The sequence below is a fragment of the Bos indicus genome, chromosome 2 (genome assembly GCF_029378745.1).
Source record: "Bos indicus isolate NIAB-ARS_2022 breed Sahiwal x Tharparkar chromosome 2, NIAB-ARS_B.indTharparkar_mat_pri_1.0, whole genome shotgun sequence".
NCBI classification, from domain to species: domain Eukaryota; kingdom Metazoa; phylum Chordata; class Mammalia; order Artiodactyla; family Bovidae; genus Bos; species Bos indicus.
The window spans coordinates 85,631,093-85,658,083 of NC_091761.1; the positions used below are offsets into that span (position 1 = coordinate 85,631,093).

The 26,991-nt window shown below is 41.2% G+C and overlaps 1 protein-coding gene across 14 annotated transcripts in view; it reads right to left on the bottom strand.

Moving 5' to 3' along the window:
• The window catches only part of ANKRD44 (ankyrin repeat domain 44), a 320,547-nt gene that overhangs the window by 153,754 nt on the left and 139,802 nt on the right, over window positions 1-26,991 (bottom strand). For 13 of the 14 annotated variants that reach the window (XM_070769783.1, XM_070769730.1, XM_070769741.1 and 10 more), the window contains one exon: window positions 90-168. The exons of the other annotated variant lie outside the window; for it this stretch is intronic. In XM_070769783.1, coding sequence (XP_070625884.1) covers window positions 90-168 — 79 coding nt within the window. The remainder of the gene's footprint in view (window positions 1-89; window positions 169-26,991) is intronic. 14 annotated transcript variants of the gene reach the window in all.

The window sequence follows — 26,991 nt, forward strand, 5'->3', positions numbered from 1 at the left end:
TTGTTTGGGTTCTTTGTAGTAGTCAATCTAGTAAATTGGTTATTTAAATTTTCACATGCCATTGACTTTTAAGTACAGCTGGTATTTACCTGACAGAATCAGGAGTTCAATTATCTCTGCATCTCCCAGAAACGCAGCCACATGAAGTGGGGTTCGCTTCTCAGAATCCTGAAACGATGGCAAAGATAAACAAGTCAGTACCGGCCGGAGGTGCCTTTGGTAGATACAGTATGACATGTCACTTACTCTGAGGTTAATGCTTGTGGGAGAGAGTGAAGGCCAAACACCTATTCAGATGAGTGCTGGTTACACATTTCTCACATCTCCCCCAGTCACATAAAGGAAAGATCCCCATTTTTGTGTCTGTATGTTGTATTTGCCTCATTGCTCCTTTTATTAAAGCCCAGCTCAGGTCAAGGATGGCCCATCGTGCACTGGAATTATCTTTAAATCTTCAGCATGGGTAAAAAAATTTCAAAGCTTCTACCTATCTTACCAGCACAGTTCAAAGCTTTCAATGACTTATTTTCTAAGAAAACCTAGTGAAACTATTCACAAGGACATGAAATATAAATACAATTATTTTCCATTACTGTTGCTTAGACCACTGCCCATTCATGTAATACTTATTGAATGCCTACTGTGTGTCAGGAACCAGATTCTGGGGACAGAGGGGTGACTACGACTTCATGAAACTTACAATCAAGTGGGAAGGCTGATAATAGTCATGTAACCCAATGACACATGAGATCCTTTCAGATGGTGATAAAGACTATACCAAAATTAAAACAGGATAATGAAATCAAGTGACTGTGAAGATGGGAATAAGATTCCTTAGAATGGTTGAGAAAGGCCTTTCTGAAGGTGCTGACACTGAAGCTGAGAGCTGAGGCAGATATTACTAACTCTGTTGTACAGATAAGAAACTATGGCTCAAATAAAGTAAGAAATGTCCTCAAGACTCCACAGGTATATAGCAGAGTCAAGATTAGACCTTCACCTGTCAGATTCCAGACTAAGTCCTTTGCATGGCTGTGAGGCAGCATGATAACAGGCAGGGGAAAAAAATACTGCTTCCCTATCTGTAAATTGGAGATAATACCTCCCTAGAGGACTGATAAGAGCATTCAAGACAATGTAAGTAAGTCCTCGGTAGGTATGAGGCTTGGTGCATGCACAGCAAGTGCTCCATGGTAGCCATTATAGTCACAGCACAGATAGTTGTGGGATACTGTAACCCAGAAGGACCCTATGGGGCCTTCCCAGGACAGAACCCTCATCCGAGTCCTCTACCTGCCTCGTTTGTAGAAAAACATTTAATCAAAATGAGAAAATGCAGGAACAAAGAAAAGAGAAAATAATACAGACACTAAATAAAATCTAGGACCTTTAGTTCCTCCTCGAGGGCTATAGATAATATCCTGAGCCACATCCTTGAGTTGTTTTGCAGATACTGAAACCTCCACCAAGAGGAAGAAGTTAACTGCATGCTGACATAAGCACGCAGATCCCAGACAAGTTGGAACCAGAATGTTGAGGATGCTGACACACAACTACCTCACCACCAACCAACCAGAAGAATGGCCATAAGCTGATCATACACCCCAAAACCCTCTCCATCACCCTGACTTTAAAAACCTTTCCCTGAAAGCCATCAAGGAGTTCAGGAGTTTTGAGCATCGGCCACCCATACTCCTTGCTTGGCCTTGCAATAAACGCTGCATGTTCCTTCACCACAATCCAGTATCAGTAGATTGTCTTCACTGCACACAGGCGAGCAGATCCAAGTTTGGTTCAGTAACAATATCTTCCCTCGAAGACTGAGAACTCTCATAGGGTACAGAATAGGTCTTACCTCTCTCCCTATAGTACCACCATACTAGGTGAACAAGTGAAGTGAAGTGAAAGTCACTCAGTCGTGTCCAACTCATTGCGACCCCATGGACTATACAGTCCATGGAATTCTCCAGGCCAGAATACTGGAGTGGGTAACCTTTCCCTTCTCCAGGGGCTCTTCCCAACCCAGGGATCGAACCCAGGTCTCCTGCATTGCAGGTGGATTCTTTACCAGCTGAGCCACAGGGAAAGCCCGTACTAGGTGCTCAGCATAAACTGACCAAACTCAACTAGTCTACATGCATGGCCTCCGCTACAAACTTTCAGCAGCTATCCTATAACAAAGGTAACCAAAGCCTATGCACCATCTGGCGGTTTCTCCAGAAACTAGGATGCGTTTTAGTTTTGACATTTGTAGAGTCACTATTGATTTTAATCATCATTCCTATCATTGCTTGATTAGACAATATACCTAACAGCCCTTGAAGCCCAAGGCTGTTATTTTGTTTTCTGACAGTTCAGGTCCTCTGCTCTCAGTCTCTTTCAGACTATAGCTTTTAGGCATTTCATGACTCACTAATATCTAAAACAGATGGTAGGCCGGGAACATGACAAGAACTGATCTTCTAGCCAGCCTATTTGTTAGGAGGTCTGGTCAACAGGTTTTATGAAGAGATTAACTAACTTTTCAGTGGGTCAAAAAAGGGGGTTTGAATTAACTGGGAATTTATGTTGTCTATGTATGCTGCAGGCAATCACTACATATAAGAGGAAGTAGGGCAGTCACATTACTATTCCATATTAGATAATGATATGCCTTAGAAAAGGACTTCCCTGGTAGCTTAGTCAGTTAAGAGACCGCCTGCAATGCAGGAGACCCAGGTTCAATCCCTGGGTTGGGAACATCCCCTGGAGAGGGAAATGGCAACCCACTACAGTATTCTTGCCTGGAGAATTCCATGAATGGAGAAGCCCAGCAGGCTACAGCCCATGGAATCACAGAGTTGGACAGGACTGAGCTACTAACACTATTATAACACCATGGCTTAGAAAATTCAGTAAGATATAAAACCACGGTTAACCCTCTTATTGCCATATCATCCTTTCTGTGAAAATAAAGATTCAGTGTTTAAAAGCATATTTGCTTATTTGAGAATCAAGTATTAATTTATACAGTGAACTATACAAATAACTGAGATCAGACTTTCACAAATGTCTTCTACTTCTATTCTATTTCTTCTATTGATGTTTCTACAAGCACTTTCCTTTTTAGCTTTATATTCTCTTTGAATCCTCTATAATAACTGAAAAGTATCTATTGGGCCCTAGGATAAAAGTTATATAATTATATGTTCGTTAATAAATTGAACTGGTTCCAGAGTTTGGTTCAACAAATAAAACCTCACCTAAGTGATTTAAACAAGGACTAACCCAACCCAAATTATGACTTTAATTTGACCTGAAGCATAGTCAATGCTCTGTTTGAGAACTTGGCCTCAAATAAAAGCCAAAAAATACCAATATTCAAATCTGGTTGGTCCATCATTATATAACAGGCTTTACTCATCCAGTAGTTCCTTTTATGACATGACTTGTTCAAATTGAAGTTTTTATATTATAATATGGGTGTGTTACATGAGATCATGTTTTTACAACTCCTTGATTATAAATCCTATTTTTCCTCTTAATATGCATTTAAAGGTTTCCTATAGCTTTCTGAACACCTATGCCAATTGATACTCTCCTTCAGTGACAAGCCATAAACAGGCAACAGCAGAAAAGATCTATATTCAGGCAGTTCTTTGGTTCACTGAAGCAGCAGAATCATATAAACAATTTCATGTGTTATTAAGACCTTACCCAAAATAACAATGCATTACTACTATTGACCAAGGGTTGCCAACACCTGCTCTCAAGCAAGGAACCTGAGTGATGTACAGGATCATAAGTTGAGGGATGAATAACAGAGTCACATCCATCACCATACCCAACGAGGTGAAACCAGCCAGAAGTTGCAGTTCATCCTCTTTCTAAGTAAAGGGCCACTCTACTTGTCATAAGCTAGATAAATAGAGTAGGAGATGCAATGGTAGAAAGAGAGGGAAGGCTCCGGGGAAAAGAAAATGCTAATAATAATACTAGTAAAAATAGGTCATTGGCCAATGATATCCCTACGGTATCTAAGAAGAAACAAAACCCATCTGGTATTGATGCAGTGCTTTTAATTTTTTTTCAGAATGCCTTCTCATCTATTCTATTACTTAAATCTTATAACATCCGTATCAGGGGAGACACATCTTTCAGAACTTTGTTGTTAAGCCTTGCTACCACCATTTAAAAGATATGGACTCTGAGCCCTTGGATATGTTGTATGGCTTGCCCAACACAGCAAACTGATGTCAAAGAACTGGGGGTCCTGGCTACCAACTTGAAACTTTTTTCTTTATAAAAGTGGAAGCAAATGATCACCAAGCAAGATGGATGGGACAGGGGAGGAAGGCTCAAGAGGGATGGCATATATATATATATAAAATTATGACAGATTTACACTGTTGTATGGCAGAAACCAACACAACATTATAAAGCAATTATTATCCAATTAAAAACAGATTATAGGACTTTAGTTTGTTAGCCTCTATTCCAGATGTCTAGGAGACATCAGCAATCATCCTTTTGTGTCCTATGGGTCGTAGCCCACACACAGAAACCTTGCTTACAAAATGTAGGGTGTACATCTACCAAGAGCAAAAGATCTGAACAATGAAAAAGGAATTTAAACATAAAATTCAAACACAAACCAAAAAAATGGAAGCAAGAACATCATCATAGAACTTGCCTTGATAGTCAAAAAAAACTTTCCCTTATAATCCCTAAGAAATTCTGGGGAAAACATGACAAACACATAGGAAACGTTCATTTAAATGAGCTTGCAAAAGTTAAATGGTCTGGGGCAAGAAATAAGGAATAAACTGAGAACCAAAGCTGGAAGCACATGAGCTTATTATCCTGCAGGGAGAAGCCATACTCCAGGGGCTTGGGACTGAACACTTGCTCCGGGATGGAAGGTGAGGTGGAGAACTGAAACTGGAAGACCTAGAAAGTGATCTTGAAGAAAGATTCCTAAAGAACAAAGGTGGGCTCCAGAAAAAGCTAAACACTCCCTGGGCAGATGGCACACCAGTGCCTTGGCCTAGATTCTTAGTGGAAGAATAAAAGTGTCTCCACTGAGTCCCCAGAGTCTGCCCTCCTGTGGTTTCAGGATTTGAAGAATACTGGAGTGAATTGCCATTTTCTACCCCAGGGAATCTTCCCAACCCAGGGATCAAACCCACGTCTCTTGTGTCTCCTGCATTGGCAAGTGGATTCTTTACCACTAGCACCACCTGGGAAGCCCCCTGTATAGTCTCGAAACTTTCGAGCTGCGAAATAGTTATAAAAATTGGTTCTAGGCCAAGGATACCCATATGGTGCCAAGAAGAAAAAACACGTATCCAGAGAGATGCGTCCTTGATCCAGGTAACCCAGGATTCCCACAGACTAAAACTTCACTGAAAGTGAGCTCACAAACCACAGACCTATGTAGAAACAACTAATTTCCCAAAATCCAGGGTCAGCAGGCATACCAACCAGCAAGAGCTTGATATAACAGAAGAATCAGACAGAGATACAAACAATGTTTAAAATCATTTGAATATGAAGGACAAAGCCCAAGGGAGAAAATAAAGCCTTATGTATTTTTGACTGAACAAAATTCGGGGGAACAGGTATGAAGGAAGAATTATAGGAAGCAGTACAAATGATGTTAGAAACCATCTAAGACTTTGATTTAAGAGAGATGAAAACAGAAAAGCTGAAAAAAACTGATTATTAGAACAGTGACTTTGGAATATGTTTTACCACCATATATTCAGCCGTATTTTCTAGGTACAGACACATATTGAGAAGGTATTATCTTCCAGACACTGTGATAGATGTTATTAATAGAAATACAAAAATTGAAACATCCAGCCATCACCATAAAGACACTTACATCCAGTAACCAGTTTGCAAATTTAGGACATCAGAAAAAAATAAAAGCAGGGACATAGTAATTTGATATTTGTGATGTTAAAAGATTTATGAAAATTACCAAATGCACTCAGACAAAGTGTTAGTCACTCAATCATATCAGACTCTTTGCAACCCTATGGACTATAGTTCACCAGGCTCCTCTGTTCCTGGAATTCTCCAGGCAAGAATACTAGAGTGGGTTGCCATCCTTCTCCAGGGAATCTTCCTGACCCAGGTATCAAACCCAGATCTCCTGTACTGCAGGCAGATTCTTTACCATCTGAGCCACGAGGGAATCCCACTGAGACTAATGTTGTAGTAAATATTGTCCCAAAACCTGTTCAATTCTGACCAAGCCTGGGGCAAGAAGTCTAAACAGACAAGAAAAAGATCTCTTTTGAACTGGGACATGCACACATTTTGCCCAGGACTCTCAAGAAGCCCTACTGGCTCCTGCTCAATACGAACTTTGAAAGCCCTGAGCCAGACTTCCAGTTCAGTCACAGAGCCCAGCTGGTATCTTATAGGCTGCCTTGGGGTAGTTTCTGGATCAAAACTAGAATCCAGGAGCAGACCAGGACAAGAGTAGCCTTCAGGCATTGTAGCCAAGCTACATGTTCTGCACCATTTGCATTCATTCTCTCTGTTGTCCAAGTGGACTTTCTGAGATGACCAACAGTTAAATGGTTGTGTGGTCTTTACAACACCCAGGAACACAGAGGAGAAAACAACTCAAAAGCAAGCACACATCAGAAACAAACACAAAAATAAACTCAAAATGGATTAAAGACCTAAATATAAAATTAGAAACTATAAAACTCTTAGAGGAAAACATGGGCAGAACACTCTCCAACATAAATCACAGCAAGATCCTCCATGACCCATCTCCCAGAGTAATGAAAATAAAAATAAACAAATGGGACCCAATTAAATTTAAAAAGCTTTTGAATAATGAAAGAAACTGTAAGCAAGGTGAAAAGACAGCCCTCAAAATAGAAGAAAATAATAGCAAATGAAACAACTGACAAAGCATTAATCTCCAAAATATACAAGCAGTTCATGCAGCTCAATACCAGAAAAACAAAAAACCCAATCAAAAAGTGGGAAAAAGACCTAAACAGACATTTCTCCAAAGAAGACATGCAGATAGCTAATAAATACATGAAAAGATGCTCCACATCATTCAGTGTTAGAGAAAAGCAAATCAAAACCACAATGAGGTATCATCTCATACCAGTCAGAATGGCCATCATCAAAAAGTCTACAAACAATATATGCAAGAGAGGGTGTGGAGAAAAAAGAACCCTCTTACACTGTTGGTGGAAATGCAAACTGGTACAGACACTATGGAGAAGATTGTGGAGATTCCTTAAAAACCGGGAATAGAACTGGCATACGACCCAGCAATCCCACTGCTGGGCATACACAGCAAGGAAACCAGAACTGAAAGAGACACGTGTACCCCAGTGTTCATTGCAGCACTACTTACAATAGCCAGGACACGGAAGCAACCTAGATGAATGGATAAGGAAGTTGTGGTACATACATAAAACTCAGGACAAGTAACGTATTTGAGGATACATAAATACATAAAGGAATGTATTTGAGTCAGTTCTAATGAGGTGAAAGAACCTGAAACCTATTATACAGAGTGAAGTAAGTCAGAAACAGAAAGACAAATACTGTATATGAACACATATATATGGAATTTAGAAAGACAGTACTGACGATCCTACATGCAGGGCAGCAAAGGAGACACAGATGTAAAGAACAGACTTATGGACTCAGCAGGAGAAGGTGAGGGCGGGATGATTTGAGAAGCACTGAAACATGTATATTACCATATAAAAAATAGATGATCAGTGCAAGTTTGATGCATGAAGCAGGGCACCCAAAGTTGGTGCTCTGGGACAACCCAGAGGGATAGGTTGGGGAGGGAGGTGGGTGGGAGGTTCAGGATTGGGGGGACACAAGTATACCTTTGGCTAATTCATGTTGATGTATGGCAAAAACCATCACTGCATTGTAAAGTAATTATTCTCTAATTAAAATAAATTAATTTTTTTAAAGAAATAAATTATCAATGTTTTTTTAGAAGATCGTTCAAGTTCACAAAAAGAGATCTTTTTCTATTCCCTAGGAGCTTCAATTCCAAATAGCCCTTGGCAAACAGATATTCAGACTCATGGAAAAAATTCACGTTTCTTCAGAAGGAAGGAAGGTTAAACCCTCCCTTTCTATGAATAGCCAAAGACACACACAGCCAGCTGGCGTCTGAGCTAAATTTGCAGCATGTCATAGAAGGATCAGGCAGAGGAAGTTTCTGTCATCTGTTTACCAAAGAAGCAGATGAAAGAAAATGGGGAACTAGAAGCATGTCCATGTAAAGTGAGCTTGACCTGGGCAGAGAGTCATTCTGGCAGCTAAACAACACTGTGTTAGGCCGGCCGACTGAGGGGACACCACAAGCCTCTCTTTTGAAGATTAAGAATTGTTTATTACAATTCTTTGGAAATTCTAGTGAGAAGTGCATGATCTAATCTTCATTGTACGTATCTGTCGTACACTAAAACAAACATCCCTCCCTACACAGAAATATCTTAAATACCAAGACAGGCAAATAGCACAATATTTAAAAAAAAAAAAAAAACTCTACAAAGCTTTCCTGTCATGAAACACAAAAGTTAAGTTCCAGCCAACTCAAATCTCCACTACTACCAAAGGAGTGGAGAAATAACTAACCAGATCATGTATATTGAGTGGAGATGAGCAGGAGCAAACAAATGTCTAAAGAACGCTGGACACAAAATAAGTACCTTGGAGATACATCAAATCATGTGAGGAAAAGAGCCAAAGACACATTAAAGATTTAAATCAAACAACATACAGAAAGGGAAAGACTGGTCTGAATCTCTTACTTGGTCTGAAGTGAGAAATTAAAAGAAATTTTTAAAGAAGAAAAAAAGCAAACAAGGGAAACAAAAATCATATTTCTTTTTAACAGCTCACAAATACAGAGAAGAATAGAAAATACCAGATCTATATGTCCCACCAGCAAAATCAAACACGTTAACATTTTTTTACATCTGTTTCAGGACTCTGTTTTTTAAAAAACAGCTTTAGGGGTAAATGTCATGAGTACTGTGACTTATAAATAACTCGCTATGTATATGTGTGTGAGACAGACAGACAAAGGGAGAGAAAGGCAGAGAGACAGGTTATGCAGTTTTTGATTCTTTACTACAAGAAAGGATGTTGCAATGTACATTCTGTCCATGTCTCTCCCAGAATATGTATGTATTACTCCCCTAGAGTAAACACCAAGAAAAGAAAGGGCTGGATCTCAGGGAATATTCATGTTCAACTTTATTAGGTATTGCCAAATAGCTTTCAAAAATGGTTTACCAATTTATACTCCCACCAGGCACAAGTTAATTAGTTACTTTCCCTGACATCCTTGCCAATATTTGCTATTATCAACCTTATTACTCTTTGCCAATATGATGTACCCAACATGTTATTTCATTGAGGCTTTGATTTATATTTCACTACATACAACTGAGGTTAAGATTCTTTTCATATGTCTACTAAAAATTCTGGCTTCAACTTCAAACTCCCTGTATATATCTTTTATCCATTTCCAAATTCAGTTATTAGTATTTTTCTTATGATATATGGAAGATTTTTTAAAATATTGCTTAATTCAATTTTCAGTGAAAACTCAAGTTTTACCTTCCCCTAGACACAGGAGAGACAGGTCAATGTCTACCCCAAGTCACCATCAAAGAAAAATTCAGATTTACAATCGTTATTCATCTTCCATGCATGTGTGATCCCATGGAGCCAGATTTTTCTTGGCTGGAATATTCTATGCCTCAAAAGTGATGGTTTATCTCTGCCTCTACACACCCCCAGCACTGAATAATCTCATTCAACCACCTCTGTTGGTATTTTAACCCATCCATCTGAATGTAACACAGATGTATGAGAAACACTAGTACATTTTGCTATATCTAAAAGCGTTTCAAATTCAAACCTCAAAACTATAATTCTTGAAACTAAATAATAATCATTCAAAAGACTTTAAAATGAAGATAAAATATAGGAATTCCCTGGTGGTCCAGTGGTTAGAACTCTGTATTCTCATTGCTGGGGCCCAGTTAGATCCCTAGTAGGGGCTAAGATCCTGCAAGTCATATGGCCAAAAAAAAAGATAAAATAAGAGAAATGAGAATGCCAAAGACATTTTGATTATATCTGCCTTGCTGCTGCTAAGTCACTTCAGTCGTGTCCGACTCTGTGCGACCCCATAGACGGCAGCCCACCAGGCTCCCGCCCCTGGGATTCTCCAGGCAAGACCACTGGAGTGGGTTGCCATTTCCTTCTCCAATGCGTGAAAGTGAAAAGTGAAAGTGAAGTCGCTCAGTTGTGTCCGACTGTTAGTGACCCCATGGACTGCAGCCTACCAGACTCCTCCATCCATGGGATTTTCCACGCAAGAGTACTGGAGTGGGGTGCCATTGCCTTCTCCATATCTGGTAACTGAATACTATATATTTTGTTGCATTAATTTTTTAAACTAAATTAACATATATTAAGCAAAAATTATATCAGAGATTTGTATATTTTCTAATTTGTTCCTAAAATAATACTATGAGGTAAATGTTATCACCCCTATTTTACAGTGGAGGCGCCTGAGACTTTCAGTAACTGGACCAGAGTCACACAGTTAATCAGTGATAGAACCATGTTTCAGAACCAGATCTGATTTCATTGCTCATGCTCTTGCTGACTCTTTGAATAGTTATCAGTCTTGGCAAACAAAATGAAAGTTATTATTCATTATACTTAGTACTCTTGCTCTAATAGTCTAGACCTAAGAACAAAATTCTCAGAAGTAAAAAATACTAGCTGGCAAGAAGAATAGAGTTGGAGAACAAACACTACCTGATTTTCAGATTTTATCATGAAACTCCTGTAATCGAAACAATTTAGTGTATTGGTGTAAAGACACATATATGGACACCACATGATTTTCAAAGAAGGTTCCAGGGCAACTCACCAGTGAAAGGATAGTCTTGTCAATAAATGGCACTGAAACAATTAAACAAACAAAAAAAGCTTCAACCCATATCTTGCACACTGGACAAAAATTAAATCAAGATGGAACATAGAACTAAATGCAAAACTTAACATTCTGAAGGAAACATCGGAGAAATCCCTTGTAACCTTACATTAAACAAAGATTTCTTAGCTATAACACCAAAGCATGACCCATAAAAGCACAAAATTGAATTTCATCAAAAACAGTAACTTCTGCTCTTTGAAATACACTCGGTTTTTTGTTTGTTTGTTGATTTTTCTGTTTGTTTGTTTTCTGGCTGCACCACACAGAATGTAGGATCTAAGTTTCCTAAGGGATCTAAGAGGAGTCAACCCACACTGCTTACATTGCAAGTGTAGGTCCATTAACCTCTGGATCACTGGAGAAGTCCCTGAAATACCGTGTTGAGAGAATGAGAAGACAAGCCACAGAGTGAAAGAAAATATTTTAACGTATATATAGGATAAAGGACTTCTATCTAAAATATATCAAAAAACTCTCAAAACTCACTAATATGAAGACAAACAATCCAATCAAATAGCAAGCAAAAGATGTGAACAGATATTATACAGATAGCAAATAAGTGCATGAACTAATGCTCAAGAACACTGATCATTAGGGAAATGCAAATCAAAATCATATTACACACTTACTAAAATGGCTAAAGTTAAAAAGACTGACAATATCAAGTGTTGGTGAGGATGTAGAGAAACTGAAACATTCATACACCACTGGTGGGAATGTAAAAGGGCAGAATCATTTCAGATAATAGTTTGGCAATTTCTTTAAAAGTTACAGACTTAAATGATTCAGGTATTTAGGAGTTTACCCAAATGAACAGAAAGCATCTGTCCACACAAAGACCTATACATGAATGCCTGTAACAGCTTTCTTTAATTTATTTTATTGAGTACAGTTGATTTACAATGTTCTGTTAGTTTCTGCTGTATAGCAAAGTGATTCAGTTATGTATATTCTTTTCATATTCTTTTCCATTATGGTTTAGTACAGGATATTGAATATAGTTCTCGGTGCCATGCAGCTGTTGTTCAGTCACCAAGTCATGTACATATAGTAGGACCTTGTTCTTTATCCATTTTATATACAACAGTTTGCATCTGCTAATCTCAAACTTTCAAAACATCCTTCCCTTACCGCTCCTCCCCCTTGGCAACCACAAGTTCTAACAGCTTTATTTTCATAACCAAAATATGGAAACAATCCAAATCTCTATCAAGAGACAAATGGATAAACAAACTGTGGTATTTCCATACAGTGGAACACTATTCAGCAATTAAAAGGAATGAACTACTGCTACACATTACAACATGGATTTGTTGTTCTTGTTCAATCACTCAGTGGTATCTGCTCTTTGCAACCCCATGGACTGCAGCAGACCAGACTCCCCTGTCTGTCACCATCTGCTGGAGCTTACTCAAACTCATGTCCATTGAGTCAGTGATGCCATCCAACCATCTCATCCTCTGTTGTCCCCTTCTCCTCCTGCCCTCAATCTTACCCAGCATCAAGGTCTTTTCTAATGAGTCAGCTCTTCGCATCAGGTGGTCAAAGTATTGGAGCTTCAGCTTTAGCAGCAGTTCTTCCAGTGAATATTCAGGACTGATTTCCTTTAGGATTGACTAGTTTGATCTCTTTGCGGTCCAAGGGACTCTCAAGAGTCTTCTCCAACACCAAAGCTCAAAAGTAGCAATTCTTCAGCACTCACCCTTCCTTATGGTCCAACTGTCACACCCATACATGACTACTGGAAAAACTATAGCTTTGACTATACGGACCTTTGTCAGCAAAGTAATATCTCTGCTTTTTAATATGCTGTCTAGGTTGGTCATAGTTTTTCTTCCAAGGAGCAAGCATCTTTTACTTTCATGACTACAGTCACCATCTGCAGTGATTTTGGAGCCCAAGAAAATAAAGTCTGGCACTGTTTCGATGATTTCTGCATCTATTTGCCATGAAGTGATGGGACCAGATGCCATGATCTTAGTTTTTTAATGTTGAGTTTTAAGCCAGCTTTTTCACTCTCTTCTTTCACCTTCATCAAGAGGCTCTTTAGATTCTCTTCAATTTCTGCCATAAGGATGGTATTATCTGCATATCTGAGGTTATTGATATTTCTCCCGGAAATCTTGATTCCAGCTTGTGCTTCATCCAGTCTGGCATTTCACATGATGTACTCTGCATATAAGTTAAAAATAAGCAGGATGACAATATATATTTGGAACCAGTCCGTTGTTCCATGTCTAGTTCCAACTGCTGCTTCTTGACCTGCATACAGGTTTCACAGGAGGCAGGTTAAGGTGGGCTGGTATTCCCATCTCTGGAAGAATTTTCCACAGTTTGTTGTGATCCACAACATGGATGAATTAAAATAATTAAGCTGCATGAAAGGAGTCAGACAAAAAAAATATTACATACTATATGAATTCATTTACATAAAATTGTAGGAAATGCAAACTAATGTACAGTGACAGAAAGCAGATCAGGGTGTGCCTAAGGAAGCTGGGGCAGGGATTAGAAAGGGTGGGAGGAACGGGTTACCAAGAGGCACAAGGAAACTGCTGGGGATGATGGATATATTCATTATCTTGGTTATGGTGATAGTTTCATGGGTGCAAACACGTCAAAGGACTGATGCTGAAGCTGAAGCTCCAATACTGTGGCCACATGATGTGAAGAGCCAACTCACTGGAAAAGACCTTGATGCTGGGAAAGATTGAGGGCAGGAGGAGAAGGGGGCGACAGAAGATGAGATGGTTGGATGGCATCACCAACCCAATGGACATGAGTTTGCACAAACTCCAGGAGATAGTGAAGGACAGGGAAGCGTGGCATGTGGCATTCCATGGGGTCACAAAGAGCTGGACACCACTGAGCAACTAAACAACCAGACATGTCAAAGCTTTGAAAATCTTTGTTTATTATATGTCTACTTTATTGTATGTCAATTATATCTCAATAAAGCTGCTTTAAAGTATATAAGCAGGCAAATAAAATACATTCTCCCTTGCACAACATAAAGAAGGGCATATCTAAGAGTTTTAAAAAAAAATACACCCATGCAACAATTCAGTTACAAGGAAGAAAAGAAATGGCAAAGTCATGAAAAGAGATGAAGCAATTCATGTTATGTCCTGCTCATGTAGAGACATAAAAGTGAAGTTCTGGCAAAAGAATGGGGTGTTGGATTAAACCGTATATGCTTTAAAAACAGGCACAAGCAAGATCTCTCTTCAAAATCTCTTAGGACAGTTACATTTCCTAAATGAAACCTTTGACAAATTTGTACTGGGTAAGGATGTATACAATAAATCTAGAAAACTAAGTGCAAGTATGACACGGAAGTGTTCATGCCTAATCTGTGGGTTCACTGTGATGTCACCAGTAGATTACCAGAGGACCGTTGGGATCTTACCAGTGCCCAGAAATTTCCAAGGGACAGAAGTTCCTTTTTTTTTTAATCTACGTTTTTAAGCACCTCACCAGACATGTGATCTGTTGGCACATTTTAACAAAATAATTTATATTATTTTTTGGCTGCACTGCACAGCATATGGGATCCTCCTTCCCCAATCAGGTATCAAACCCATACCCCCTGAAGTGGAAGTGCAGAGTCCTAACCACTGGACTGAAAGGGAAGTCCCCAGAAGTCCTTTTAGGGCAGACTCTGCCTGGGGAAATTGACAGTTCAGTTCAGTTCAGTCACTAAGTCGTGTCTGACTCTTTGCAACCCCATCGACTGACTGCAGCATGCTAGGCTGCTATTTATTCTGTTGCCCTGATTGTATTTGGCCAGAAACATTTCTTGAGAGTCAGAGGAAACATAACATAGAAAAGGGTTCTAGTCCTCTAGTCCTACAGCTTAGAAAACATGCTCGAGTTCTGTTGCCAATGAAACAGTAAAATACATTCACCCAATCCAAAGGCAATCATCATGAGTTTCTGATGAAAACCAAGCAGGTCTTCAGGGAACCACCTCTCCCTGAATCCTAAAAGGTAACCAAGTTCACAGATGCCCTGTGCCGCATCCCAAGTGTAGAAGGAGCAGTGTTTTTAACTGTAATGTATTTGGTAAGTAGTTTTTCCCGGAGAAACCATAATTCTAATATCATGGTGAGAAGGTTTTACCGCTAAGAACATCTAAGGAAGCCCACAGTTTGGAACTGCCCTTGGTTCCCATGAGCTAACCAGTGAGAAGAGAAGTTTACTTTCTGTTAGGGCCCCACCCTAGGCTCCTGGTCTCTTTTAATTAGTTCATTAACAATTTCTTCAACAACGATGTCTAATAGGAGAGGCAGAAGCAAACTCATAAAAACAATTTCTGTGGTCCATAAAAAATCACCTTGACTAAAATGATTAATATTTCTTTACAAGTTTTTTCCAGCCTCCAGGTGGGTACTATAGAAACTGAGTTTACACATAACACTGATAATAAGAACCACCAATGCAGTTATCAGGACCTGAGATCTGGATGATCGGCTCAGTACACCAAGATGCTAACAATCCTAAGAGCTGGGTGAAGAGTGTACGGGTGTTCTTCACCTTCTTTCTTTGCCTGGATTTCAAGACTTGAATTAACACAGTTTAGAAACAAAAAACCTAAAATTGCTTTTGCAAATAAGACTTTACTATTTAAAAAACAAACAAAAATAAAGCAAAACAAGCAACAGGCTTGCTCTAATAAAAGCTAGTTGTAAGTAATTAAACATAAAATAGTAAAGCACTGGATATTGTTTCCCATCTAAAACTCTTCGTTATCCTGTGAAAGTGAAGTCGCTCAGTCGTGTCCAACTCTATGCGACCCCATGGACTGTAGCCCACCAGGCTCCTCTGCCCATGGGATTCTCCAGGCAAGAATACTGGAATGGGTTGCCATTTCCTTCTCCAGGGGATCTTCCCAACCCAGGGATCGAACCCAGGTCTCCCGCATTGCAGGCAGACGCTTTAACCTCTGAGCCACAAGGTTTTAAATAATTGATATGCAAAATGTTCCTTTGCAAACAACAAAACATTATGTTTATTACTAAACTTGGGAAAACTGTGATTTGTATAATGCTCCATACAGTTGCCAGAGCATTGTCCTACACAAATGCATCAGCTTATTCTTAGGAAAAGTCAGGGAGACTGATCGAGTAGGTATTGTTATCCTCATTTTATAGGACAAGAATCAAGGCTGACTCAGAGTTGGATGACTTGCTAAAAGTCACACACCAACTTTGGAGGAGTCTGGGTTTCCTGATTCCACATTCTCTGTGTTCTCTCAGAACGCCACATAGGATCTTACTAGCCGGTATGAATTCCTCACCAAGGAAGAACCTGCTTCCACCCTCAGGACGCTTCAGTGGCCTTTGATCCACCCTGACCTTTCCTGCAGGACAGGAATGGACACATGGACACACACACGCTTTCGTTAGAGGCATCCTCTTAGGGCTTAAAGAACACACGCTTTGGAGTCAGAATGACCTGACTTTAAATCCCTCCTCTGCCACTGAGAAGCTGTGTGACTTTGGGCAAACAATAAGTTTGTCTCAGTTTCTCTGAGACTTATTTTCTTTTCTGTAAAATGAAAATAGGATCACCACCCAGATAGGCAGAAACTAATTTCCAATAAATATTAGCCATCATCATTATTGACATCTTTGTGGCTTATCCTAATTCTTTTAGTTCCCCTTGGAATAATACTATATAAGGAGACTCAGGATAAAGCAAGTTACTGTTAAGAAGTGGTATTTTTTAACCAGTAGAAGGGCTGACACTGCCTGCTCAAAGCTGGCACACAGCAGTGCTTTGCCCGCCTCCTCTCCCTCCTAAAGCAGTCAACTTCAATGGGCCTGGCCATTGTATCTGTTCCACTCCAACCAAAGGTAATCAAAGTTTCTGCCAGGCTCCAAAGCTGGGCCTCCCATGATTCATCCTTTATCTCCTGGGACCCACAGTAGTCTTTACCTTATGGAACCACCTAACACACCCACCCTCCAGCAGCTCTAAACACTTGCTGAGAATATATTGGGTTGGCCAAAAAGTTTGTTTAAATTTTTCTGTAACATCTTACAGAAAAACCTGAATTAACTTTTTTGGCCAACCCGATATCTCTGCTGCCATGAAGGCCTGCTTTCTCATCCGGTCTCAGTAGTTCAGCAGAGTCAGACCGGGTTGCAACTTGAACTGAGGGGAATTGCCCTTGGGAGAAGGATGCTGTGCCCTTTCTCTCCTCCCCCAAAGCTTAAAAACTTTTGAACTAGGTATCCCCAAATTAGAACACCCTCACTAAACCTTTCTGACACTTGACAAGAGAGTTTTGCTGCCCAAGACACATCTGCTATCAGTCTTCTTTATTAACCTATTAGAAGTAAAGCCACCACAGAATCATTGCGGTCGTCAGGAAGACAAACACGGGGCCACTTTATACAGCGACAAGCAAGGAAACATTCATCTCTGCCCGTCCTAACTGAGCCACTAGGACAGACAGCTAAACACACTGCAATGATTCCATACAGAGCCTTCTGCTTAGTGAGAGAAGACTGCAAAATGGCAGGCCTCCCAAGCCCTCTAATAACAGACTGATGTGAGTGGTCCCAGAACGTGGAGACGGTTATGTAACAGCATTTCTTGATGAAAAGGAACATGGGAGACGCATCTCTCCAGCTCCAGGATAACCTCAAATAAACTCATACCACTTGACAACATCCCTTGGACAAAATGGTCAGTGGTGCACTTGGCCTTCACAAACATGCACTATCAGTTCACTTCAGTCACTCAGTTGTGTCTCTTTGTGACCCCGTGGACTGCAGCACATCAGGCTTCCCTGTACATCATTAACTTCCGGAGCTTGCTCAAACTCATGTCCATCGAGTCAGTGATGCCATCCAACCATCTCCTCCTCTGTCATCCCCCTTCTCCTCCTGCCTTCAATCTTTCCTAGCATCAGGGTCTTTTCCAATGAGTCAGTACTTCACATCAGGTGGCCAAAGTATTGGAGTACCTGCACTACAGAGGATATTTGTTTCCAACAACTTTAAATTGCTTAGTATTGCCAGAATAGCTAGTACTTTTTTCACATGAGCTAAGAGCCCCTTAGGATCCTCACTTGAAAATATGGCTTCTGAGAGTATACAGAAGGCAAGAATGGAGTCTTCCCCCAGAAGATCTCAAATACTCATGTACCCAACACCAGAGGACATTGGGATATGACATTTGATGGGTGGGTTAAACACTAATACGTATCTGGATAATTTGCTTGCTTGCTAGTGTTATCTTCTCTCTATTGAGCTTACGTATTCATGGAAGGGAATGATTTTTAATTTAAATATATCTTGCTTTGCATACCATCTGTATTTCTGAAAATGGCCTAACATTAAATGTTATGGAATTGATTATTTTTTTCACTAAATTATAAAATAATGACAAGATAACAAAAGAGGACATGAGCTTGGCTAACATCAAAAAGACCACAAATGAACTTCCCTGGTAGTCTAGTCATTAAGAATCCTCCTGCCAATGCAGCGGGCATGGGTTCAATGCCTGGTCTGGGAAGATTCCACAGGCTGCAGAGTAACTAAGCCTGTGTGCCCAACTACTGAGCCTGTGTGCCTAGGCTTCTCTTGTGCACAGCAAGCCACAGATAACAAATGCTGGCAAGGATGTGGAAGTGTGAGGGCTTTGAGATCATCAACACAAAACATTCCCCCTTGAGAAGAAGCGGGGACATTTTGATATAACATAATGACAACATTTGTTTTATAATCACAAAACAGGGAGCCCCTGATTTGAGTTTTTTGTCACCCGAGAGAGTCTTTTCACACTCAGTTCAACTGACCTTTCCTCTGAAATCTCTTCTGATTCTCTCCCCAACTCCCTCTACTGTACAATCTTCTTTCATAGCACCATCATAACTGATTGTCCGCCCTCCTCTTTCCTGATTCCCGCCAACCAGGCTATGGGCCAGGGCAGAGATAGTCTTATTCATTTCTGTATCAACCTAGCACCACATCAGGCTTTCCTGGTAGCTCAGACAGTAAAGAACCTACCTGCAATCCAGGAGACCTGGGTTGGATCCCTGGGTGGGGAAGATGCCCTGAAGAAGGAATGGCTACCCAACTCCAGTATTCTTGCCTGGAGAATTCCATGGACAGAGGAGTCTGGTGGGCTACAGTTCATGGGGTCACAAAGCGTCACACATCTGGCATACAGTAGGTGCTCAATATACATTTCTTGGAGAAATAAATTAGAGTATTGTCTTAATTTATTTTAGACTCTATCAAACCTAAACAACAAGAAAAAGGTCTGAGTGAGGATGGCTTGTAGGTTTCTGTGGTGAGGCAGAGAACTGCCATCTACAAGGGGTCAGGGATGCCAAAGAGTCTGGATGGGTCAGTGGCAAGGTTGTCTGCAGCTCTCGTCCATATCTAAACTTGACTGAAGATAGCAACCCCTCAGTCCACCATGGGTACGGCCTGGCCTTGTTTCAAAACTGTCTGACCATCCCAGGATCCCCAGCCCTTCAGACTTCCTATCCATTCTATTGCTTTCAACAAAGCCTTGGTTTTGTACCTCACTTATCCAGTGGGTGAGAAAGCTTGCTAAGAAGGTGGTACAAAAGTCATGAGGCTCAGCTACCATTTCTTATCAATAAAGTTCACCTGTGTCCCCACCAGTGTGGGCTGCCTGATATGCAGTCTGGTTCCAGAGAGACCTCCACTACAATATGACCTACAGATCAAATGACATTCATGTCCACAACCAGTTCACAAATGCCAGTTCCTGAAAACCCAGTGGTTTCTGGAATTAGGGGACCAACATTAAAATTTTGTTTAAGGTGGAATATTTATTTCCTTGTTTCTGGCTACCCAAACCTGTATATGAAATGATTAGAGGCTCCTATTAAAATGAAACTATTGGTGTGGCTAGTTCCAAGCATAGGAAATCTATATGTTGGCATAGTCATAGAAAGGATAGAGTGTGGGCTGGTCACCTTTATTAACAGGGCAATGCAGGCCCAGTGCTGGGGACGGGTGCTAGTGATGAAGAACAGGAACACTGTTTCTTAAGAGGAGACAGCTGGGATTTCCCTGGCAATCCAGCAGTTAGGACTCCATGCTTGCACTGCCAGGGGCACAGGTTCAGCCCCTAGTCAGGGACCTGAGATCTCACAGGCCAAGTGGCCCCCCAAAAATAAATAAAAGAGAGGTGGGTGTGGGTGTGGGTGTGGGTTTGTGGGTGTGGGTCCATCAAAGAAAGTCTTTATAAAGGACACATAAAGGAAGTGGGGTCACAGGTGGGATCTACTGCTTCTCAATCCCTCAAGAATTTCCCAGGATGGATTTTCCCAAAAGGCTGAGGTGTATCCCAGACATCTGTGTCACTCAGCTAGGACCGGGGTTGCTAGGGAAATTTTATTCAGGGGTAAGAGATGATTTGATTCCAACTTGGCTGAGTGGGGACTTTCTATTACATCCCTCAGGTCACTGGAGGTCTGGCCTTAGAAACTGCCAGCTGTGTCTGGGTAGACCCCTCTCTGGCAGCACAAGGTCAGGGGTGTGGTGAAGAGGGAAGGAAGTGCAGCTGTTGTGTTCCTGGAGTTCCCAGGCGGTCCTGACATAGGAAGCCCTTTCCCTCAGTTCTCTGGAGCCATGATGTGGGGTCAGGATGGTCATGTACTTCCTCCAGCTGAAGAGCAGCTCTCCAAAGAGAGCCCTTCCCCCAAGCAGGTCTCCTGGGCTTTGCTGCCACACTAGGCATATGCAGTGAGAAAGCCCATGCTTACCAGGAGACCACTTTCCCTGCCACAGGATTCTCTCACCTCCTACTGCTCCCCTCCCTGCAGTCCTCCCCTAACACCCATACCTCTCACCCCCACTCCCTGATCAAGTGACCCTCTAAGCCCTGGAGCACTAGACTTCTGCTCAGTCAGGCATGCCTCAGCCAGAACTGCCTTCCTCCTCCTCGTTTTCTCAATGCCTGAGATGTCTTCGTTTTGAAGGCCTAGCCCTCAACCTCCTCCAGGCCCTCCCTGATTGCTTTCCCAGTAACATGTCTCAAAACTAGTAGCTCATCTCTCCTTGGTCCCTGAAATTTACTTGCACTTTGCAAGATGTCCAAGAGCCATATAAGCATTCTCTCTAGTAGATACAGTGACTGAAGATGCACAGGATGTCAACTTGGTGGGAAGTCTCACCTGACAGAGGAGCTGACCAGACAAGGCTTTCATTTTTGGTGGCCAAAATCTAATTGCTGCCATAGCCACCTGTAATTACCAGGGTGACAGAAAGGTGGAATGAATACCAACCACAGTGAGTGGGTGACATTCTGCATCTCATTTCCTGTGTGCTCATCTGTGAGCCAGGTGAGCTAGGAATACAGAGTGGTAACTAAGAGGCCATACATAAAAAGGGCCCTGAACACTAGAGAAGCTCAGAAAATGAAGTTCTGTGTCCAAAAGACACATATCTTGTCTCGGGATCATATCCTGAATAAACCATCTTGTCCAAGAATAAAAGCATAACATATATAAATGACAGATCTAGTTTCCCAGCTATTGGAAATTAATAAATTTGGCATTTTCGTTTGTAAATCATTCTCTTGTAAACTTAGGAAGTGTGAGTAAATTCCCCAAATTCTAATCACTCCCACTGAGCTGAGAAAAATTGTTTCTCTGGGTGAACTGCATAATAAAGTTTGAAAACCATTAGCAACAAGGAATAAATGTGATAAAACATGCCTTTAAGCAGTACTCCATCAGTAAAAGACATTTTTAACACAAGCAAAATTATATTTTTAATTATCTAATCATAAATTTCATAGATGCATTACTATTTATCATACTTAATATTCTATAAGATGCACACAAAATGTACATTAAATTTTTTTAAGAAATAGAAGTGGGTATTCCATTGCCCTCAATGGATCACCTTGCACACTTCTTGGGATTCTTTTACTCCCTTTTTGGGAATCTATTGTCTTAGATCAAAGATCTCACCTTAGGACTAGACCATCCAACTCAGACCAGTGTCTTCCAGTCATTAAGGACTACCCAAGACTTTTTGGACTATTCCCCATCAAGAATAATTTCTAAGGGAGCATTGTACAGTGCTACTTCATGAATGAAACTCACCGGAATGGATCTATGAATAGAAGTTTTGGCAAATCTGTATCCAGGTAATGTTTTTAAATAATTCAAACTAGTTCTTATATGTCCTAGTTTATAAACATCCTCCTTTTATCTGATAAGCATGAACTATGCTTTGTTGCTTCACCTCTAAGGGCTGGGCAAGTAGAAGAGGCTGGAAAAATACTTGTTTATCACAACACTAGCTCATAGCCAAAGTGAGACTATCCTTGTCATCTGTTTTAATGCAAAGCAGCCAGTTCTTCCCCTTCACCAGGCTCTTCTTTCCAAGTTATCCCCGAGGCAGCATACAGGCACCGCAGTCTCTTCCTTATCTAGTATTCTATTGAGCAGAACACATATTCAGCTACTTGTTTAGGATAATTCAAACATTTAAGATCTTTGCAATGACTTGCCTTTGAAGCCCTGAGCTGCCATGTCAGAAGTTCAATTATCATGTAGGGGCCAAGAAGTGAGGATGCCCAGGCCACGTGGAGAACCCACGTGGAGTTGCTCACGCTGACAAATAGCATCAGCTGCCAGGCACGTGAGTGAGGACATCTCCAGATGATTTCAGCCCCCAGCTGACAAGTCTTTCCAGCTGAGTCCAGACGCCATGGAACAGAGAGACGCTATCCCGCTACACCCTGTCTGAATTCCTAACCCACAAAATCCATGAGCATAATACAGTGGCTGTTTCATGCCACTCAGCTGTGGGGTGGTTTGTTTTACAGCAACAGTAACAGTCTCTGTGAGGTTCTGAAGTGTTCTCTGAATTGTTAGAGAAAGACAACATTATGCTTCGTGTTAAATGGCCTTATGTGTTATCTAATTCAGGGCTACCAGGCAACCACTGATACACACCATACAGAACAACTCTAATAAGAGTACTGATTAGATTCCAATATCATGTCTTTTGTGTACTAGCAAACAATCAGTTACTATATTTGTAGAATGATGGTGTCTGTGGTGACTTCACTGTCCCCCTGAGAAGTAGCTGTTTAGTTCCCTCCTTTCTCTTAGAAATGGCTCCTCCTCCTGTAGCTTCTGCCCCTTCTCCATTGCTCAAGGCAGGAGCCCAGGATTCATTCCTGGCACCTCTCCGCTCCTTGTCCTTCACATTTAATCCATCATCAAATCCTGTATGATCTACCTCTGAGATACACTGGGAAGCAACCCACATGGCTTCACCACCAGCAATCACAAGTCATCCATGTGAGTGGCATCCCCTAGAGCACACAAGTGTGTGGCAGCCTGTCCACAGCTACCACCCTATCCCAGGCACTTCATTTCTATCCTGACTCCAGTTTTGGTCTTCCTATTGGTCTCACAGCTTCTACTCTTCCCCTCACAATCCTTCCTCCACACAACACCCAGAGCTACTGTTTACAATAGTCATCAGAACCTTTTGCATTTAGAATTAAATCCAGACTCCCTCATTCAGCTCCAATGACCTGGCGCTTCATCTCCTCTCCAACCTCTTTTTCTTCTACTCTCTCACTCCTGTTTCCTATCCCAGAACTTGCTGCTCTCTCCCCCACCCATCATGGCCCTTGCTCATGGCTTTATCCAGATTGAAACATCATCCCCATCTTCTCAAGGCCAGTCTCAGCTGAAACATCCCTGCCGCCTCAGAGATCTTTTGCAACCACCTTTAATTCAGTATCAACACACACTGTTGGCTTCCTTCACTGCATTCTTCTCAATTCCTATGGACCTACAACTCATTTCCTTTACCCATTTACTGCCTGTCTCTCCATTATACTGTAAACTCCTGAATGCAAGGATCAGGCCTGTGTCCACCACCAATGTATCCCCAGGGCCTAGCACAGTGCCTGACACACAGCAGGTCTGATCAGTGTATCTTGTATGAATACATTAACTTGCACACATGTTGTACCACCCCTATTCACTGCAACTTGTTTTCCTTCCAGGTTGAGCACGGACTAGTGGTTCTCAACACATATTCCCTAAGCAGCAGCAGCAGCATTGCCAGGGAACTTATTAGAAAAAGCCCCACCCTGGATCTCCCAAATCAGAAACTATGGGAGTGAGACTCAGCAACCTGTATTTTAACAAGTCCTTCAGGATGCTAATGCTCAAGTTCAAGAACCACTGCCACAGACGATTCCAGAGACTCTCATTCCATAATAGTATATCTCAAAGTATATCACATTGGTTCTGAGGATTGGTTCCAGGGGACAGCTTAAAAAAAAAAAAGTAGGCATTTGAAGCCAAATGAATTTGAAAAACACTATGTCAATGAAAGTTAAACAGGTTTCCTTATAGTAGGAATTTCCAGAAACTTTAATATAGCAATATACATTGTGAATCATGAAAACAAGGAAATTTGCAGTAGAAGTACTTCCCAATTTTATTTAGCCACAAAATATCTCTTTATTTTCCCTTCTAAACACTAGTCAAATTTATTGTGGTCTCTGAAAAACACATTTTGGAAAATGTTGTCATAATGTATTCTTCCCCAGAGAAAATCTTAACACCATTCCAATTCTTCGTGCTCACAGTGATATTAATAATGTCTGAGTCACTGGCTTAAAAAGCTTTGTGTATCTTCATTACTTATGCTCTTTCCTAGATTTGAAAATAAAAGTGTAAATTAAGCACATCTTCTACATGTTCTTAAATATCAGTAAAAAGAATTCTGATCTTTGTTAAAGCTTTAAATGTTTATAAAGTCAAATATAGAGGAATAGAAAATGGTGGCAGTTTCAAGTTGAATTAGAAAAGCCGAGTTTAGTCTCTTGTCCTGCCCTGAAGTAGACAGTGAGGAGATTCACTATTTAAATTGCAAGAGAAAAGTCCTCTAATGAGCATCAGAGAACCAGCTTCCTGTCTGGGGCTCTGGGAGAGCCTTAGTTTTCTTCCCTAGCTGAATGGGGGAAAGACAGATTCTCTGGCGATGGAGTGGAAAACTGCACAAGTGACTGAAAAATTATTGGCCCCAGCTGACAATCAGTAACCTTGAAAAGGCTGAGCCAGCTTGGAAATAGGAAGTTAAAATATTCATGCCAAACATCCAGTGTTTACTTAATCAGGGCTAATGATTAGCTTCTTAATGAAATTTTATAAGCTCAGTTGCACACAGAAAACATTTGTTTCACTAAAAGCAAATAGGTCTGTTTGTACTATAATCAGACATCTGGAGCACAGAAGACCCCCCAACCCTCAGGAGTACAAAGGCAATTCTGTTTGGAGACTTCCGGTCATTTTTACAAAGATGAGAGTGATCAAAATGTGATGGGAGAGACAGGGTGGAGACCAAAAAGTTTACCATGAACACATCTGCCACATTCAATGGTTTTGAAACTGCAGAATTTAATGCCACAGATCCTAACATAAGAGTTCTGGCCACGCAGGGTCTGTGCAGTAACAGAACGATTCTACTTCTATTGCAGCACTGACCATTTCCTCTGATAACCTGGATAAATAACTGTCTCAGCCACCTGATCATGTGATCCACCAGGAGGACCAGAACTCCGTTCTAGTCACCTTACAGTTCCAGCCCCCGCACAGTGCTGGGAACATGGGAGATGCTCAACAGACATCTGCTAATTGAACTGAAGTGAGATAGCCATGGTTAGGTGGTTGCTGCTGCTGCTAAGTCGCTTCAGTCGTGTCCAACTCTGTGCGACCCCATGGACTGCAGCCTACCAGGCTTCTCCGTCCATGGGATTCTCCAGGCAAGAACACTGGAGTGGGTTGCCATTTCCTTCTCCAGGTTAGGTAGTTAATTAACGCCAATTTTTTGAAAAAGTGTTTTCAATTTCTTCATTTTGGGCTGTGCTGGGTCTTCGTTGCTGTGTGGGCTTTTCTCTAGTTGTGGCGACCGAGGGCTCCTTTCTAGTTGTAGTGACAGGCTTCTCAATGCAGAGACTTCTCTTGTTTCAAAGCACAGGCTCTAGGGTGCTCAGGCATCGGGAGTTGCAGCATGTGGGCTCGACAGATGTGGCACACAGGCTTAGCTGCTCTATGGCAGGCAGGATCTTCTCGGATCAGGGATCGAACCCGTGTCTCCTGCATTGGCAGACAGGTTCTATGCCAATGAGCCACCAGGGAAGGCCCCCAAATGTGTTTTAAATGGTTTTTATTTTTTAATTTATTTATTTTTGGCTGCACTGAGTCTTCATTGCTTTGCGAGGACTTTTTCTACCTGTGGCGAGTGGGGACTACTCTTGGTTGCGGTGTGCGGGCTTCCCATAGAAGTTGCTTCTCTTGTGGAGCATGGGCTCTAGGTGCGTGGGGTTCAGTAGCTGTGGCACAAGGGCTCAGTAGTTGTTGTTCTGGGCTCTAGAGCACACACTCAATAATTGTGGTGTACGGGCTTAGATGCTCTGCAGCATGTGGAATCTTCTCGGACCAGGAATCAAAAATCTGTGTTCCCTGCACAGACAGGTTCTTGGCAGACAGATTCTTTTCCACTGTGCCACTAGGGAAGTCCTAAATAGTATTTTAAAATATTCAAGTTTAGTAAGGTTCAAGGAAACATACCAATTGAATCTAGGAAATGAAGTAACAGGACCTATTTTGAAATTGATAAATTGACAAACATTAAATCTGACCGTTTCTCCAGAAACAAGATACTCAGTGGGTAGCCTGGATGGATTTTTATTAGCAAAATGAAAAAGAGGGTCAAACATGTGATCTTTCTAGAACATTTTCACATTTAGCCAAAGACTACTGAGTCATTGATTCCATTGGTGGCACTCATGGTAAAGAATCCCCTTGCCAATGCAGGAAACGCAGGAGATGCGGGTTCAATCCCTGGGTCGGGAAGATCCCCTGGAGGAGGAAATGGCAACCCACTCCAGTATTCTTGCCTGGAAAATCCCACAGACAGAGGATCCTGATGAGCTACAGT